At 35.5% G+C, this 19,673-nt stretch overlaps 1 protein-coding gene across 29 annotated transcripts; it reads left to right on the top strand.

The window, feature by feature from the left end:
* Nucleotides 1-625: 625 nt before the first annotated feature.
* LOC149544382 (uncharacterized) lies at nucleotides 626-13,350 on the top strand. Of its 29 annotated transcripts, none has more exons than XR_016355791.1 (5): nucleotides 626-939; nucleotides 1,063-1,191; nucleotides 7,864-7,997; nucleotides 9,606-9,924; nucleotides 10,117-13,350. XR_016355791.1 is itself a non-coding variant. In XM_089798825.1 (5 exons), exons 3-5 carry the CDS (start codon nucleotides 9,912-9,914, stop codon nucleotides 11,184-11,186), a joined length of 222 nt encoding a protein of 73 aa, XP_089654951.1. In that variant the 5' UTR covers nucleotides 665-989; nucleotides 1,063-1,191; nucleotides 9,606-9,911; the 3' UTR covers nucleotides 11,187-13,350. The 29 variants fall into 29 exon arrangements, 8 of the variants coding, with proteins under 8 accessions (XP_089654948.1, XP_089654947.1, XP_089654946.1 ...); XR_016355785.1 differs by lacking the exon at nucleotides 7,864-7,997 and having other exon boundaries at nucleotides 626-989; nucleotides 10,117-10,190; nucleotides 11,096-13,350; XR_016355786.1 differs by lacking the exon at nucleotides 7,864-7,997 and having other exon boundaries at nucleotides 626-989; nucleotides 10,073-10,190; nucleotides 11,096-13,350.
* The last annotated feature ends 6,323 nt before the right edge of the window (nucleotides 13,351-19,673 follow it).

Below are 19,673 nucleotides of genomic sequence, written 5' to 3'. Positions count from 1 at the left end.
GACACAATCTCACATATCTTTCATAACAAGATTTCCCAACAAATTAGAATACTCACAAGATAACTCACTAGAATCCTTAGCATCCCATACTCCCTATGCTGAAATAGTCTTTACATTGTTCGCTCACAAAGAGCCAACCCAAGATCAAGTCTTGCTAAGTGCAAGACTCAAATACATCATAAGGGATGAGGCCCGAATTGTGCCCTGAATGAATTTGGCAGTATAGATGCTCCTTAGTCCTTGGCTCTTAGTTGAAGAGGTTTTAAGAACGCGTGGGCCCATAGTGGGTACCTAAAACTTGTTTGTGGATGACCTTCATCAAAAAAATTAAAATAAAATAAAATGATAGAACATAACATGATCTAAAGATCTACTTCGTTTGATTGAACACACCTACTAATTGCCAATTTTATCATATGTTAACAATTTTTTTGATCGATAAAGATCGAAGCCTAGATTCATTATTGTTATTATTTATTTTATATATTAAATGAATTTGAATGCAAAACCTCCCACATGAGAGGCTCAAAAGTTACAGTTGTGTTGTAGACTCTTGCCTTTTTCATATGTTAACAATTAAACTTATTGCTAAGAATTGAATAAACCTATTTTCTTCAACTATCGCCCCTTGGTTTTTCCATCTACGGCTGCAGGGTGCAAGACGATGGAATCGTGGTCGTCCGTTTCTCTCCACTTCCTTGGCCGCTTGTTGTGTCGTAAAGCTCCTCCGTGGCAGCCGCTCCGTGTACCGCGTATACACAGGCAACGGAGCTCCTTGGCACGACACGTAGGGTTTGCCGAGCTTGGGTTGCGACTGGCCACCGAGCTGATTGCCATGTACGCCTGCCGCCCTATAAAGGGCATGGGTGAATGTTCTGCATTCTGCCAAGTTAGCCGCTGCTTTCCCCTGGAATATCGTCAGCCATTTTGGAATCATATGTGTTTTGCAATTTATTGGTCCTTCTCACACGTCTTTTGTTCTTTCACAGGTTCGTTTGATTTCTTGGGTCAATTAAGATTTGTTGGACATATTTGGTTAACATTTCCAATTCGTCTGTGCAGATTTTGTTGTGGAAACTTTTCCGGCAAGCGTTTGGGCATATGTGAGATTCAGATGCTTACAGCTTTCTTACCTTCATAAAACCGTGTCTTCTTTAAAGAGCTTTTTTGTCAAGGTCTCCAGTAAATAAGGTAGGCCAGAAACCCCCGATTTTACTCTGTTTGTTTGTGCCTGATTGGTAATATGTATATTTGCTAGGAATTTCGAAGCACAACTTAAATTCAGATTATTTTTTCCCCTTTGCACTTGTGGTTTCCTTTACCGTTTTATTGCTCAATTTGGGGAGTTTTATCTATGAAATCGCTTTGGGTTTGTTGGCATCCATTAATTGTGCGTACAACGTTTCTGGATCGCAGTTTTTAGATTTGTAAAGCTAGCTCAATGTATTCCAGATTCTATATATATTTATATTGTAAGTATGAGCTGTTGTCAAACAAGAATTGGAACATGGAACATGTTGTTATAATTACCTTTATTTGCCAGTATGCCCGAAGCTCTTGGACAACACTGATCTGTTGTATTATAATCTGTCTAATTAAGTTCTACAATTTTGTCCAGATATAGAAGACCACGGAATGAGAATATGTTTAATTCCAGCGCTAATGGCATTATGGTGTTTTAGACAATTTATTTGTGCTTCTGAGTATTACGGAGAACTATACCAAGGATGACCTGAAGCAATGGCCAAGGTGAGAGTAGGTCATATGGGAACCACTCTACGCCGCCCAAGCCTTCGCAGCAGCCAACTACAATCTTCGTGAAGCCACGCTTTATAGAGGGCTTATACCACTCTTCCTAGCGAGCCAACCCATAGGATTCTTATGACTATCCCATCTGCATATTCACCAGAACAAATCATTACCCTTCATATCTTACCATATTTGAATGCTTGAGTGGGTATTACTATTCACAGTTGTCTCTCTTTTCCAAATTATCATATAACAATCATAACAGACGACTAAACTCCTTAGTTTGGATAAAGATCACAACAAACAATTAGCATACCTACAAAATTTCATATGCCTAACAATCTGCAACCCATTGAAGGCTATCCACTATGCAAACTAAGTACGTTCAACAATATTGGCCTAATTTTTGCACAGTTAGACCGGCTATGGCTGACACCCATAAAATTGGCACGTAACCAAAATGTCGGAAGCACAGATCAGGATCGTGACCTCTACAAAATGGGCAGAGAGCATGGTTGAGAAATCCAAGCAGCTAATTAAAACTAAAGTAGGGGAAGTCAGGATGTGCATGAGTGGTTCCAGGAGTGTGGCCTGTATGTTCGCTTAGTAGGGTAAGAACGGCCTTAATCAGGAGATATTTTTTCCATTTAAAGCTGGAAAGCTTGACAGGCCAGATAACATTTTGGGAGTGAGTGTAGATTTTAAAGAGCACTCTGGAGTTGCTTTCTAAGGGTCGATGATTGCCTCTGTAAACTAAACTGGCCTTGTCAATCTTGTTATGTTGACATGTAATGATGAATAGCTGCATCTTGTAATTTTGAAAATCCAATTAACTGCAGAGGGAGAAGCTTGGTGATTATCCATGCATATTCACGTGCAGTTTTGTAGTCAGCAAGACTTAGCACACCAAAGCTATCATGCTCCCTTTGTGTTGCATCTACACATATCATTGATTGACTTCTGAGTTGCAATTTGCACTTTCTAATTGAAATTTGATCTTATAGAATGGAAAGTACAAATTTCATGCACTAATAATACCTAGAGTTTCTGCAGTGAGGCCTGCAATTTGTTAGGAAATGCTACCTTGGCCAGGAGCAAATTTTATCATGGAAAAGTGTATTTTCTTGATGCCATGTTCGCCAAAAAGTGGCAAGCCACTGTAATGTTTTATTAATTTGATTCAAAAAGGTCAACTGGGAAAGAATCAGTGAAGAAAACCCAGCATCGTCCCTTATATATACATAAATTTTATAATTGTTTAAAGCTAGTGATAAACATAATTACAAAAAGGTGTATCAACTACCACCCAATTATATGCCATCAGCTATCAAAAACTAATTTTCAGCACGTCCAAATTTTCTGCAACCTTTATTTTATTCTTGAGCCATGAATTTGGAATATTGTCTAGACTCTATAGAAATCATATCATTTTGGTGCAGCATGTAGGTTCTTTTTCCAATTGTAGTTTCAAAGCCCTGTTTAGATACTATCTTATGATTGGTAATTTGAAAAATTATCTGAGTGGTCAATGACTTCCAATTATTCCTACTCACCTCATTTTTTATACCAAAATTGGTCCATTTCCATTGGAGAAAATAGAACGGCATTTTTTTTTGGAGGCTCAAACAAATGGAGTTGACACATAGGTTCATGAGCTCTACGTGACCTATAATATTGGTTGACATTAGAATGATACATGCGGTTACTCCAGGAAGTTCTTTCATTAAAAACTTAAAAGACTGCAATTTGCCAAATAGAACCATAGGTCATGAAGATAGCTGGTCAGCTTGTGAAACATTGCATTCTGACATTCAAATCCACATAACAGCTGCCTTAGATAGTAGAAGTATTAGTTTCCTTTGAGGTTTTACATGGAAAATTTTGGGAGTTATCATTCTTGGAGTTGAAAATACAATGTTAAGATAGATATCACTATATCAGAACTTGAGAATCCTATGGCCACTCCTTTCTATTTAAAATTTTCTTTTGAGACAGTAAAGCACATTATCTTCATTTTTTTTTTTTGCCTTGCCTAGTTGTTTCATTCTCATAGTATTTTTTATTGTCTCCACAGCTTCGTCAAGGAGATGTTTGTGAATAATATCACCACATAATATTGAAAAAGTGGTTTGCAATCTTCTCATTTTGTAGCCAAACTCCAATTCAGAGCACTCTATTGAAGAAGTCTCTATACAAACAATTTAACTTTTAAGCAGTAGTATCATTCTATTTGATGTCTCTTGATTCACATTGCTATCTCAATATTGTAGTGGGACTTTTCCCTTTTGGAAGAAAGCCATATTTTGCATGATTTGAAATCATGACAATTGGTTTCTCTTAGTAATTTAATGAATTCGACATCTTTTCTTAACAGTACAAAGCTAGCTTGTCTTGTATTCTTTTGTTGTTTGCATAGTAACACGGGGATGCTGATGCAGGCGCATCTCATTACTAAATCATTTCAAAGGTCCAAGATTCTCCATATATTTTAAATGGTCAATTTTAATAATTTAGGATTATGTCTTAGTGGATAGAATTAGGTGTTTTATTAAATAAATGTTATAGTTTTTAGTCGGATATGTTAGAGAGTTAGAGGAAAGGGTTAATGATGTTAGTGTCGGTTTTAGAAAGGATAAAATTAGTAATAGAAATGCCATGTGGTCAATAATTAAAAGAATCTCATTAGAAAGTTGGTGGCAATTTTAAGAGTGTCCATAATGACGAAAAAATGGCTATGGAATAAAAGAAACCATTTCATATTCCTTCTATTTGGAGGAAAGTCGATTTTCTTTAAAAAACCAATCCTATTCTTAGCAGTTACAAGAATATCCATGATTGATGCATGGTATTGATGGTAAAGCATCTTTCAGATTCCTATTCTTAGATGGAAAAGAAAACGTTTTTATTACTACTGGACAGCAAGGCCAGTCAGACTTTGTTTATTAAAAAGCCAATCTTTTATGTAAAAAATGATTCGAACTTGGGGAGGAATGGGAAGTTTTATGTCTCCTTTGGTCTCTTGTGTTTTTTTTTCAAGATTATGGTTCTACTGTTATGCTTCATATATTTCTAATGGCAATCAGTTTAGGGAATAACAATTGCAGAAAAATGTACTCTGATGCGAGGTCAATATCTCGGGTTTGAACCGTTGGATTTCTCTCAAATTTTTATATGTTGTTTGAAACCTAGTTACGCCAAATATCAACGGTTGGATTGAGTAAATCTTTTCTGGTTCGAAAGGTATTCATGTCTGAGTGCAGGTCTATCCGAAGGCAGCAAGAAGATATTTTGGGGGATTTTATTTTCAAAGTTTTGTTTATTGAATCTGATTTTAGTGTGTGATCTTGAAGGTTGTAGAGGCCCCTTGAAGCAACTCAGTTGAGTGACTGATTCCTCCTGAGTTTTCCAAGGTGTGGCTCTGCATCATTTTTGGTATCAGAGCTCAGCAAAAGGTTTGGGAAAAAGTAGTTGTATATATGTTTGTGTGATTGTGAAAGATTGAGAGAAATAGTCTGAGAAGAAGTCCAGGAGACTAAATAAGGAGAAAATAACCTAGCTGAGGAATGATGGGACAAGAAGAAGCAGCTTTATTGTATCTTTTTAGAAGGTATCAGCAGAGAAAGGATTCTAAACAGAAGGAGATAGAGGAAAAGAAGAAAAGAGAGAAAGAAGAAAGGAGAAAACAAAGAGAAGAGCTAAGCAAGATAGAAGAGGAGATAAACAATTTGAGAAGAAGACTTGAGGAGAATGACGCTAAGTTGAAAGAGAATAAAGCTAAGTTGAAAGAAGTGCAGCAAGAACACAAAGTGCAACAACAAGAAGTGCAGCAAGTATCTCTTGACGAGAGCAGTAACAAGACAAGCCCTATTGGATTTGAATGCAAACAATCTGTGGTTGGAATAGTAACATGTCCTTTGAAAATAGAGAAGAGTACAATGCTGGAAGGTACTCCTATGAAAAAGATTTTGGAGGCTGAGGATAAGAAGGAAGAAGTGATTCAAAGCACACAGGTAGAGGATGAAGAGTTAGATCAAGAAGAGGAAAACAATCCATTAGAAAGGCATAGACAGCAGGTGAATGTTGGTGTAGAGACTAAGAGTGAACAATAGGAGGTTGTTGTTGAACCTTGTGAGGAAAAGGTTCTTGCAGATGAAGAAGAGTTGGTGACAGGTGTGGTTGCAGACAATATTAGCCCAGATGATGGAGATGTTGACACAAATGATCAGAAAGGAAAAGATGTAGTGCAAAGATCAGATGCTGAAGAGAAGACTATTGATGACAAGAATGAAGTATTTGTTGATCATTATGATGCTCTAGAGATATACAAACGAGAAGCAGATGTTGGTATGATAATTTGGTATTTTTATGTAGGTGATACGAGGCTGTTAAATATATTTGTTCCAAGATTCGACACAGGTACCATGGAAGGTATTCATTCTACAGTTTCGAATCAGAATGTTCTGGCAAGCGGCATCAATTCCATCATTCTTATGGTGACATTATTGCTTACATACAATTGGAAACTCCGAAAAAAGATTGCAGCAATTCAATGGGACTTGAATTTTTTTGTCTCCAGGAGTATGATGCAGGCGCATCTCATTACTAAATCATTTCAAAGGTCCAAGATTCTCCATATATTTTAAATGGTCAATTTTAATAATTTAGGATTATGTCTTAGTGGATAGAATTAGGTGTTTTATTAAATAAATGTTATAGTTTTTAGTCGGATATGTTAGAGAGTTAGAGGAAAGGGTTAATGATGTTAGTGTCGGTTTTAGAAAGGATAAAATTAGTAATAGAAATGCCATGTGGTCAATAATTAAAAGAATCTCATCAGAAAGTTGGTGGCAATTTGAAGAGTGTCCATAATGACGAAAAAATGGCTATGGAATAAAAGAAACCATTTCATATTCCTTCTATTTGGAGGAAAGTCAATTTTCTTTAAAAATCCAATCCTATTCTTAGCAGTTACAAGAATATCCATGATTGCTGCATGGTATTGATGGTAAAGCATCTTTCAGATACCTATTCTTAGATGGAAAAAAAAACGTTTTTATTACTACTGGACAGCAAGGCCAGTCAGACTTTGTTTATTAAAAAGCCAATCTTTTATGTAAAAAATGATTCGAACTTTGGGAGGAATGGGAAGTTTTATGTCTCCTTTGGTCTCCTGTGTTTTTTTTTTCAAGATTATGGTTCTATTGTTATGCTTCATATATTTCTCATGGCAATCAGTTTAGGGAATAAAAATTGTAGAACAATATACTCTGATGCGAGGTCAATATCTCGGGTTTGAACCATTGGATTTCTTTCAAATTTTTATATGTTGTTTGAAACCTAGTTACGCCAAATATCAACGGTTGGATTGAGTAAATCTTTTTTGGTTCGAAAGTTATTCATGTCTGAGTGCAGGTCTATCCGAAGGCAGCAAGAAGATATTTTGGGGGATTTTATTTTCAAAATTTTGTTTATTGAATCTAATTTTAGTGTGTGATCCTGAAGGTTGTAGAGGCCCCTTGAAGCAACTCAGTTGAGTGACTGATTCCTCCTGAGTTTTCCAAGGTGTGGCTCTGCATCAGATGCATCTCCCCCCTTTTTGCCCAACGTCTCGGAGACTTCAACGCACCAGAGACTTGGGGACTCCGTCTCCCTGTCCCCAGCGGTGCCACCAGATTCCAACACCTCCACCGAGGATGGGGGACATACTGATATTCACTATTTGCGGATTCGACTATTTATGTTTAATGTTCAATGTTCCAATTCAATGCAATGTTCAAGTATTCACTCTTTTACATCTTTATATCCTATATTGCAATACATATTTTCATAACTAGCATTTTTAAGTACCATATGCATAAAGTACCATATGCATAGATATATTCACCCCTCTTGTCCCTTGCTGCCATCCCCCTCACCATCCCCAAATTAAGGCCCCTCTGTCCCCCTGTCTCGAAAACTTGTCCCCCTGTTCTGTCGTCCCCTCGTCCCCCAGGGCGGTGTAACTATGGTTGTCTGACATTGTTGGCCTTGGGCTCATGAATTTTCACACTTTCAAGCACCTTTCATTATTTCATTAATGAGACATCTAACATGGATTGTACTTTCTGATTTCAGATAGTAGAGAATCAAAAGGATTAAGCTCTAAGGCAAAATTTGGTATATCGTGTTGAAGCTATCTTAGCTCTTGGCATTAGAGGTGAGGGAGGGTAGAAAGGCTAAGAGGACAAATAAATTGATAAAACCCATTGGTAAATTACTTTTCTCTTGTCCTTATATGTTTCCACTCCTTCAAATATTATCTTTTTCAATCTCATTTATTTTCTTCCCATAAATCACACTTATTGTTTCTTGATTCCCTTCTTGGAAGGGATAGTTCAGAGTGCAAACATTCTCCCAAAGTAGATAGTATAGATTCTCTTCATTTACTGAGCTCAATAGATGCACCATTTTTTTGAATATCATAAAATTGGGTCAAGATTAAAGTGCATATTTAGCAATATGAGGAGTCTGAACTATTTAATGTACCTCAAATTAAGGTAGTATAATAGTTAAAAATTAATTTTTAATAAGTGACTACTGCTCTTTTCTTGTGATGTTGAAGATAGAATAAAATCAAAAACTTTTTAAAAAAAGATAAAGATTCTATTATGAATTTATTATGAGAATGCGGAATACCATTATACATGTTTATTAAGCAATATGAGGAGTCTGAACAATTAAACCCATATGATGATTTCTAGAGGAACACCTCGCAACTCTTTTAATACCGCATAGGAACTTCAAGAGGATATATACATTTTCGAGCTATATGAGGTATAACAAATCCATGTTTACAATATACCTGTTTGCCTTTCCATAGGAGGCATGATACCTTTATGCAAGTTAGAGGCTGAATAAGTATGAATCTGCTAGAACTGTACATCAGCTAATAACAAGAAGGCACTAGGACATGATGTATGGGCACCCAACAGTAGAACTGTAGAAGCATATTCTCTTTTGACTTTTATATTAACTATATGTTTTTAACCTGATAAAAAAAATACCTAAAATTAGGACGTATAATGTTTAAAATCACACTCAAAGCTCATGTATCTAGAAGACTTATAAAGCATTAAAAATTGTTGTCCATACACTGGCTACCTCTGTATTCTTTTTACAGTTTTCCCCATTAGAAATTTGAGTTGCATGCCTGCTTTGGCAGCTTAATAGTTGCAATCTCTTTTCTGTCAAGGTTCACAATAGGAAAGGACCTAATGTGAATTCAGAAGGTACTGCGTCTCAGATGCTCAATGTATCAGGTTTGTGGCCCACGGCCAATATTGGTTGGTTGTTATGTTTGAAGAAAGACAAACAAATAAAAGAACCTAATGCCACTCGATAATATGAAATACAGTGCAAGAACTTGGATACTTATTTGAGCAGCTTGTTTGATGTAAGACTTGTTTGCTGATAACTTAGAGGCTAATGCACCAGGATTAATATGAATGGTGAAATGTAATATGGACAAAGCTAAGGAGAACAAAGTAGATAATATTCGGGCAGACATGCATACCCCTGTTACTCTCCCCTAACAAACTGTTGCATAGGACTTTGTGCCATTTTTTGGCAAATTATGTCTCCTTGCAAGCTAATTCAATGAGGATTGACTTAGTTGTTTATATTTTTGCAAATTGCTCATGATTGGTAACTATTTTCATTGTATTTACTTGCGCTTTGTCTAATAATTAGACCACATGTACCTCTTGATTTATACAGAAGATTAATTGTGTTATTCTAAAATCAGTACAATGTTACTAGTGAATGTAAATTTTGCTTCCATATAAATCTCCATTCACTTTTCCCATCGACCATTGCAGATGCTCGGCAGGCATGCAAGACGATGGCGGTCATTGTCTCCGTCCATTCCCTCTCAGCTCCTTGGCCGGCTGCTCTGGTCAGAAACACCTCTGTGGCAGGCCTTCTAGGTCGTTTCCCCAACGCACATATGTAGGCCACAGAGCTGCTCGCGGAGGGGTTGGAGTTTTACCCTTCTCCTACCAGCTGAAAATGGCTCCTGCCACCGAGTTGTTTGCCACTTATGATGCCTGCCTTAGCTTGCTACATAGAGGACGTCATTTGTGGTTTCTCAACATTGTCCCACCCGTTCTCTGTTTTCTCTTGACATGCGGCTCTTAGGTATGTGCGAATTTATTTAACAGATTTATTTAGGGCCTTCTTTTTGTGGCATGTTTTTGATTTGGAATGTGTTCCCTTTCCCATCCGCACGTATAGCTTTGGATTTTAACTTTGCTTTGATTTCTGTGTTTTTCCTTGCTCTTTTCAGCCTGTGATGAATCCGTGTTGACACATTATCAATGTTTTGTGCAGCTTTGTTTGTGGAAGCTTATTCTGCAAGGGTTTGAGCGTCAAATTATGCAAATTTCCCAGTTGATGGAAAACGGGTGTGTACTGTAGATAAGTTCACTGTTGTCAGTCAAGACCATAGTTCAGCTTTTAACAGATTTAAGGTAGGATATTGAGTATTTCCTTTTTGTGTAGGATAATGATCATTTTCTTTTTGTATGTTTTTGGGTGGGTCTTTACATACGCAGATTGCTCTCCTTTACTGTCTTTAATGGCTTGGGAATTGTAACCTTTTCCTCATCTTCCTTCGAGTAAGGTTTTGTAAGAGGCATGGAAATTTATGGCACGTGTTACAGGTCTAGTGTAGGCCGCAATTCACTCTTAAGTTGTCATTCTAGAAGAGTGGACCTCCTAATCGATTACAGTCCTAGAATTGGAGGTTTTTTACTTCTGGCTTCAGTTTTTTACATTTGAAGTATTTTACGTTGGGCCTTGATTTTTGACCTGTTACAGGTCTAGTGTAGGCCGCAATTCACTCTTAAGTTGTCATTCTAGAAGAGTGGACCTCCTAATCGATTACAGTCCTAGAATTGGAGGTTTTTTACTTCTGGCTTCAGTTTTTTACATTTGAAGTATTTTACGTTGGGCCTTGATTTTTGACCTGACTGTCCCGTCTCTTCGAAAAGTTTAAAAATATTATCTGTTGTTTGCTTTCTTTAGGGAACTATGTCCACTCCAGAACTCGCACTGCAAACCATTTACATTAGGACGGGACAAATTTAGAAAACAAGTTTCTTTAGATGTACATAGCGTTCCGTCTCTGTGGCCCTTTTTCTCACAACTAAACGTTGGGCGGTTAGCTGCAATGGAGAATCTTAAATGGAGTTTATCCACTACCCCCGCCCACAATTTTCTGTGTATCTATGCTGGTTTTCCGTTTAAATTTAACTTTTCCCTCATTGCATTGTGTAGATGTCAAAGATTAATCTTATTGCTCATGCAGGTTCCTAGGGCTTCTGTTGAAACTCGCTAAAAACTCTACCACATTTCAAGCAGACAGAGCCTATACGGATGTAAAGACAGTAACTGTGTGAGCCTACCAACAACTGTAGATCAAACCACCTTACATCCATTCATATTCAAGCTAGCCTTCGCCTCTATTTTTACTCTACCTCTATACGCAGACGCGATTTGTTTGAGGCCAGACCGCAGGAAAATGTGGTCCGAGGGTTTAAAGTTGTCTCTAAATCATGAAATGACTATGCGTGAGGCATGAACAAGCCATATGAATTATCTGATACATCGTACCATTATGAATCATTCTCGACATAGCACTGTATAAGATACTGAACCCATAATTATTTATTAAAGAACAGCAGAAATATGCCCAAGAAACTTTGTACTTAGCCGTCTGAATGGTGTGGTTTTTGAAGCAATCACAGCTATCTGTTGTGCATCATGGCAACAATTTCTGATGCAATTTAACCATATCAGAGATGAGATCATTACTGTGGCTATCTTAGGCTATATCGTCAGTCTCTTCCTTGCCAAGGATTTTTCACTCTGTGCGGTACAAAATATTGATGTTGCTTCATCCTACTTACTCTTCTTCTTTCCTTAGTTTGTTGTTGGACAATTGCAATTATGACTTTGTTGATTTCAGTTCTTCCAAGTAAACTTTACGGTTCCCTTTCTGGTTGCTTGCCATTCACTGAGATCTCAATTTGCTTCGTTTAGGCGAGTTAATCTCTTATTGTTCTCCCATGGCCTCTTCATGTTCTATTTAGCATTATATTTGATCTTTATTGTTCCCTTTTTATGGTTTTGCTTGCTGGGGTTGCTGATTGGCATTAATTAATATTTTTTCTTGTTATCCTATAGTTTCTACATGGAGGCAAGTCAACAGGTCCCTTGTCAGATCTGCGTAGGTGATCTTTCTGGCTTTGTGCTCGTCAGTAAGGTCATTCTTAATCTTGGGATAATTTTTATTTTTTTTCATTCATGTGTTGTTTCTCTAATTTTTTGTCTGGACTTTTGTTTCAATCTCTGATTTCAACAATTGATTGCTTTAACATAAATTCAATTTTTCTTGGAATCTCAGTTCTTTTGCCGTGTGTTCCTGTTTGGTTTGAGTTCTTTAATATTAGTTAGTCTTTTGGCTTCTTATATCAATTGCGCCCTTTAGCAATGAGCTAACCATCTTCTTCATGTTATTCTTTATTCGAGGAATCTAGATCCTCTAGACCTGGATGTAGAAATGAATTTAGTTTATTGAAATCAAACAAGGAATTGTTAGTGACTTTGATTTATTTTCTCTTTGTTTCGACGACCATTCATTTCGAAAGATATTTTGGCATAAATGCAAAGAAAGTGGGCTGCCTTCGAGAATATGTAAGAAGTATTGAGCTACAAATATTTTCCAAAAATATAAAGAGAATCTTCAGTTGCAATAGCTGGCAGAAAAAAACTTTTACATGTTGTTGAGTATGCACATGTTTAAACTTTGACCACTGCAATGTATGTTTCCTTATTTTCACAATTTGTTCCAGTTAGCACTTTGTCATTGAAAATGTGTTGCCTGACACCTCTACAGCAGATCTGAGCAGTATGTCTAAATTGCTTGCTGAGATTTGCTGTGATGAGGCAGCTATGGTGATTTAAGCAGAGCATAATCCAGGCTTTAGCAATCCAGTATAAATAGAGAAATGCATGCTTCAAAGGAAAAAAGTGGTCTATGTTACACAGGGAGATGCTCCATATCAGATGATCTCAACCTCTTCATAAATATAATGCTGAAAAGTGGTCTCTCTTAAAAAGAGAGATGCTCCATATCAAATGATCTCAACCTCTTAATAAATATAATACTGAATTTATAAATTACTGCACAACATTTCAAGGCAACCATGGTTTGTGTCAACTAAGGCAAACCCAGAGAAGACAATGATCAACAGAAAACATGGGTTGCTTTGTTATACGTGTTTCCCAACTAAAGCTTGCTTTTTATTCCAAATAATGAGAAATGGGCCAATGGAGATCAAAATTTGTTTATAGTTTAAAATTCCTGTTTGCACACGCCCATAAGAGTTATACGAGTTATATAGATGAGGATGTGTAGTGACTGGACTTCATAAATATAATACTGAATATATAAATTACTGCACAACATTTGTTTTTATATTCAAGGCAACCATGGTTTGTGTCAACTAAGGCAAACCCAGAGAAGACAATGATCAACAGAAAACATGGGTTGCTTTGTTATACGTGTTTCCCAACTAAAGCTTGCTTTTTATTCCAAATAATGAGGAATGGGCCAATGGAGATCAAAATTTGTTTATAGTTTAAAATTCCTGTTAGCACACACCCGTAAGAGTTATATGAGTTATATAGATGAGGATGTGTAGTGGCTGGACATGCCCTAAAATTGTAAATAATACTCCCAATTAGAAAACCTCTGTAGAAATTATTTCTCATTGTAAAATCACGTAAACATTTCTTTCTATTTTTGTCAACTGCTCACCCTACTGTGCTGTGCTGTATGTTGCAACAGAGGACAATTATGGTCAATGACTTCTGCAAACACACATCCACCAACAACATCCACCACTAAGAAATATCCGTTGGAATAACAACAAAAGAGTGCGTACGACAAATCCACCACTAAGAAATATTCGTTGGAATAACAACAAAAGAGTCCGTACAACAAATGAGACTAATAATATACCAGATACCACCAATGCAGAATTTTACCCACCTTTATTGAGATCCAAGATACCACCAATGCAGAATTTTACCCACCTTTATAGAGATCCATGCACCTCAGAAATGGTGACCTGTAGAACATCCAACCAACCATAAATACTATCATAATACATCATATACCAAGCGAAGCGAACTATGCTTCCAACCATCCTCGATACCATCACAAGAGGAATAAATCAGTCTCGTACGAGGAGCAGGACGAATGTGACTGAAAAAGATGTTTCACATGCCACAAACCAATACCATTTTACCAAAAAAAAAAAAACCCAACACAAAATCACTTCGGCGTACTGTATTGCAGCCGAAGGTGCGATTGCTAGTTTAGGATATGTAGTACTATTATAACACCCCGGACTGCCGATACTTTTCCCCCGGCGAATTTCGTTTGTGGCGTGATGAATTTCGTTTTTGCTGTTTTATTGGATCGCACAAATATTGCACAATTTTCATTTGTCAGAAATATTGTAGGGGCACACCGAGCTCTATGGAATGTACCGCTCATGTTTGGTACTTCGTGCTTTGTACAAGTGATTTTTTTTAGGTTTGTCGGTAAAAGTAATATTTTAGGGTTGTAGTTGTATTTTATTTGTAGTTGTCCTTCCACAAAGTACGTTGCATATATGGAAATTATATATTTTTATAAGACAAATATGTTCTGTTTGGAAACTTCTCTTTTAAGTGATGCAACTTTATTAATTTTGGATTGTACTTTATTTTATTTGAAGTTGTCTTATATTTTTATAAGACAAATATGTTATATTTGGAAACTTCTTTTTAAAGTGATGTAACTTATTAAAATTTTGATTGTATTGTTCCGGCGCCTAGCTTAAATTACTAGTTTTATTAATTTGTATTGTGAGTTCTTATTATGTTCTAAATATTAGTATTTTGTATCTAGAAAGAAGTGCAATGGTTATGTCCTTAGTAAGATATATATTATATTTATTAATGTATTGTATAGTTGAAGAAAGGAAATATCAAGTGTATTCCCATTCTCTCTTCTTATTCTCTCTTCGTTGTTCTCCTCCTCCTCCTCCTTGCTGTTTTTTTACTTCTTTCTTGTTTTGTGTCTTTTTCTTCATCCTCTTCTAAAATCTCTCTTTCTTCTCCTATTTTATTTTTATGTACATTATGCTTCTTCTTCTCTTTTTTCTTCTCCACTTTTTCCTTTCTTATATTATTTTTCATGTTCTCCTCTTTCTTATCTTTCCCCTTCTCCTTTCCTCCTCTTCCTTAAATAGTCATTCTAAATATTTTATTGGAGTGTCACCCTAATTTTTTTTCTTGATAGATAATAGGGTGAAGTCATAATTATTTATTATTATACTTAAACTTGTTAATATTATTTATTATTTATTTCTATCTGCTCAAGATTATAATTAAATTATAATAAATATATTTTATATTTTTAATATTTTAGACTCAAATTTTTATTTATTTTTATTGAGCAATAGTCAATTTATCTTAGTTATTAAAATATATTTACACTTAAATTAGCATTATTACTAAATATAATGTTTTAATAAGAATTTTTTTAAATGAAAAAAATATGTTTCTTACAAAAATTAACAAATTCAAATTTAATAATTTTAAGCTAAATCAAAATTTATTTAAAAGCAATAAATTTTAAAAAATTGATATTTTATTGAATATAATTAAATATAAAAAATACTTTTATTGTTTAACAAAATTATAAGTAGATAACTTTAATAAACCTTAAAATACATGCCAATCTAAGAAACTTTAATTCCATATCAATTTATTATATAATAAAAGTTGAATATTATTAAAATTATATTTCTAAGCATTAAATTTGTATGTTTCATAACAAATTTATATTTTATTATGCACTACCACTCTAGGCTTGGTATAGTTCTTTTGATATTGATTGCAGGTTCAAAGAATCCTTGTAGGAGGAATGGTTAGAAGTAGTTTTGTTGTTTTCATTTTTATTTGATCCAACATTAATATTTTTTGTTTTTCCTACGACATCACTATATTAATATTTTTTGTTTCTCCTAGGACATCACTATAAGGACCACGTGCAAAACAAGTTCCACATCAAGTTTATGTGAAATACAAAAAGTCTACAAAAGTCAAGGTCACTATGCGCATTGACTAGTCGATATTTATAATATCTAATAGGTTTCAAGTAGATAGAGGCGGGGGCAGGGGCGGGGGCAGGGGCAGGGGTAGGGGCAATCTATATAGATATAGATATAGATATAGACATAGACATAGACATGCTAAAGCAAGATAAAGTGACATGTTCAAATTTTGAATTATGATAATTTTAACTAGATCAAAAAAATTGGCTAACTGAACATTCTAAACATATCAAATGTCCCAAGCTTGTCGACCTTTTGTCACTATCCCCATTTTAGCCAATTGTTGAGTTGTATTTGAAAATGATAGTTGAATGTAGTAGTTACATTATTGAATGAACAGGGGGAGTGGGAGACTGAGGTCATCCTTGTTATCAGGAGAATCTTTTGGTATATGGGAAATGCCCTTATTGTAGAAGAAATCAACCATTAGAAAAATATGGTGGGTAGTTGGCATGAGAAGAGGAAAGGTATTTTTTTTTTTTTAGTTCTAAAAAAAATCAAGCTTCTCTCAAGATGTAGAGGGCTTCAATGGCAACTGCTAAAGCAGTAAGTTTGCTAGGTTTGGGATTATGGTGTTTCCGCTACACCTTTAAGAAGGAATTTTAGGAAAATCATTCAGAGGTGGTGGTCCATTTTGGTTCGAGATCTTGGAAGCTATGAAGCAGTAAGAAATGATTGATTATAGCCTTAAGGGAAAAGCGTTAGTCACAACACCCTTGGAAAGCAACTAAACTTAATGAAAAATCCAAGTGCCTTTCTATTATTAAATTCCTTTTGAATAATGATGAAAATTTTCAAGTATATTCTGAAAGAGGCTCACTTCGGTGGAAACATTATTAAGGATCGTTTAATTTTTTGTCTTTTATAGTATATAATTTGGAATTTTCTTAGTCTGTAAGTACCAATTGTCTCTCAAATATTGAATCCCATTGGAAGACTATCAAAAAGTTGAAAAGAGAACAAAAAATCCAATTAGTTAGATTGTGTGAATTCATGGAACAAAAGGACAAAGCCAAGAGAAGAGATGGAAGAAAAGGATAATGAAAATCAATAACTATTTCTTCAACAAACATACTTTATTGATCAACTCAATGATGCAAATCAAGAGATTATCAATATAAGGATAGAGAATGAAAGAGTGTAGAATGATTTTTTTATGGAAAAGAAAACCAATGGGAGAATGATGAAATCTCAATAAAGCATGAATCAGTTGAATGAGAAAACTCAATATAGACACAAAGGCAAAGATGGATTAGGATTTATAGAAGAAGGTGAATCATATCAACAAGGAGCTCAAAAGAACAAAAGACCTACTTGTTATCATTGTGGTAAGATAGGTCATACATCAAGTAAGTGTTGGAGTAATGGTAAAGCAAAATTCAATGGAAAGTGTTACAATTGAAATAAACATGGTCATAGAGCAAGTGAATGTAAAGAGAAACCTAAGTTTGAAGGAAAGTGTCACAATTGCAACAAACAAGCACACAAATCTTTAGAGTGCAAAACCAAGAAGTAGAGCCCAATAGAGCAAATTGTGGAAGCAATATTTGGTTGGGATTACAATACATGGTGTAGATGTCACTATTGTCATGAGTTTGGGCACATTGGAGAAATTTGTGTAAAACATCACATAAGAAAGAGAGACAATACAAAGAAATGTTTTGTATGTACAAAACTTGGACATCTTGTCAAGAACTGCATGAATTGAGGAAGAGTTGAAGATGAAAAGAAGGCCAAAGCTAACAATATCATAAAATAAATGAGGCAACAATGGGTGCAGAAATCTCTAGAAAAGGCAAGCCAAAGTCATGAATTTGTTGACACCCAAGTCAATGAGTTGGGTGGCACAATCTCTTTGACTTAGTTCCCTATTCAGAAGAAGTCATCTAATACCAGAAGAAGTCATCTAATACAAGTTCTAGCCAACAAGTAGAAAGATCCATATCAACATTTAAGATGCACAAGGATCATCGAGTGATGATGGAAGTTTAAGACCTTACTAAGCAAGGTTGGGTCGCAAGATTTTATCGAGAAAGCTTGAGTTGCATATCTTTTTTTGGATGTAGATGTTGAGTTGGTGACTCTACTGAGTACCAAGTTTAGACCGAGTAATGGTAATCTTATCGAGTTTAAAGTTCTTTTTGATTTGGTAGTTCCTATTGAGTCAGGATACCTTATCGAGTTAAAGGTGTCTTTCGAGCATTAAAAACCAAACTGAGTGGAGGACAACTTATCACCGAGTGAATATGCATACGAAGCATTAATGGCAATCATAAAGACTAAAATTCATTAAAAGGAGGTAATCAAATGTATTATTTCGCCACGAGTTTTCAGAGCATAGAGCAAAGAGTGAATTTAGAACCATCAAGCAATTTAAGTAGTAGTTGAAGATTTCTCTCGTGTTTGAAACCCTATAGAGCGATGACATCTTCTAGCAGTAAGATTAAGAAAGGTTTTGAGATGTTGGTCCATGGAGTTGATTGCAAGGATCCCACATTCAAATTAAGTCCAACCGTTGCATAAACACTCGATCCTGCTAGAGTGCAATCCCATATTCCATCTAAGGTACTCGTTGTTCATGACATTTGATCATTTTATCATTGTTCTATTCAAGAGTTGGGAACCCTAGAGATGAATGAGGCATACAACAAACTATGTGTAGATGGTGTTCTGAAACTCGAGCACAAACATTTGGAGACAAAGTGTTTGACACATATTTTACATATGCCGAGGGACTTCTAATTAAAGTGGATCCGATTCATCTTGAGCCATGTTCATAACATGCAGTTATGGTTAGAGCACCCAATTTTGATAACCAATAAGATGATACATCGGATTACTAGATCATTCATGTTGAACGAAGAAAAGTCCACAAAAACCCTGGGTTGAGTTGAATTGGCAAAAAGGACTCTTGTCAAATGGGATGGAAGATGTATGAAATTAAGTGGAGTAACTGACATGGAATTGAAGTTTGGCATCCATGTGATAGCACACAAAAGCTACAACTCAAGCCAGTTGAACAATGTATCATGCAAAGCAATTGACCTGGTGTACAAGGTGATAAAGAACAATTTATCCTTTGACCTTGCTGAGCTGTTGCTGAATCAATTGAAGAAGAACATGGACAACATCCAAGTCTTGAAGAATAATTCTTGTAAGTTTGGTTCTTTGTTGACATGTTTATTCTTCTATGTTCAAAATTATTTTCCTTCAAAAGGAACTATAGTATGGAAGAAAGATACTCCAGTATTGTATCCAATTAATGAATTTATCGCATAGATGGGAGAAAACTTTGACAATATTATGGATAATTATTTTGAGACATTCAAGGAGAAAATGCAAAACAGATATAGGATACCTAGGAAACTAATAGAAGATTATGAGTAGGATATCTATTTTCTGGTTGATTGTGACAAGGTCTACATCCAAGTAGTCAAGCCTAGAGTGGCATGGGTTAAACCTCTAGAATATGAGGTTAACATAGATGACACCAATGATATCATTGAGGCTCTACTGGATGAGCTTGTAGATCTTAAGGCAACATATTTTGGAACATATGAAGAGGCTAATGCCAGAATTGAGCTTGAGATTAAGTTACCCCAAGCAGTGAATAAAGGAAAAAAAAGGACAGAGATAAAGCTAAGATAAGATAAGATAAGATAATATTATTAATGTCCAACAAAAGACCACAACAAGGGTTTATGAGATTGGAAG

The sequence above is a fragment of the Cupressus sempervirens genome, chromosome 8 (assembly GCF_028749045.1).
Source record: "Cupressus sempervirens isolate cs-2001-9-10 chromosome 8, ASM2874904v1, whole genome shotgun sequence".
Lineage (NCBI taxonomy): Eukaryota > Viridiplantae > Streptophyta > Pinopsida > Cupressales > Cupressaceae > Cupressus > Cupressus sempervirens.
The sequence above is the reverse complement of the archived record's forward strand: the minus strand, read 5'-3'. Positions and strand labels throughout refer to the sequence as shown.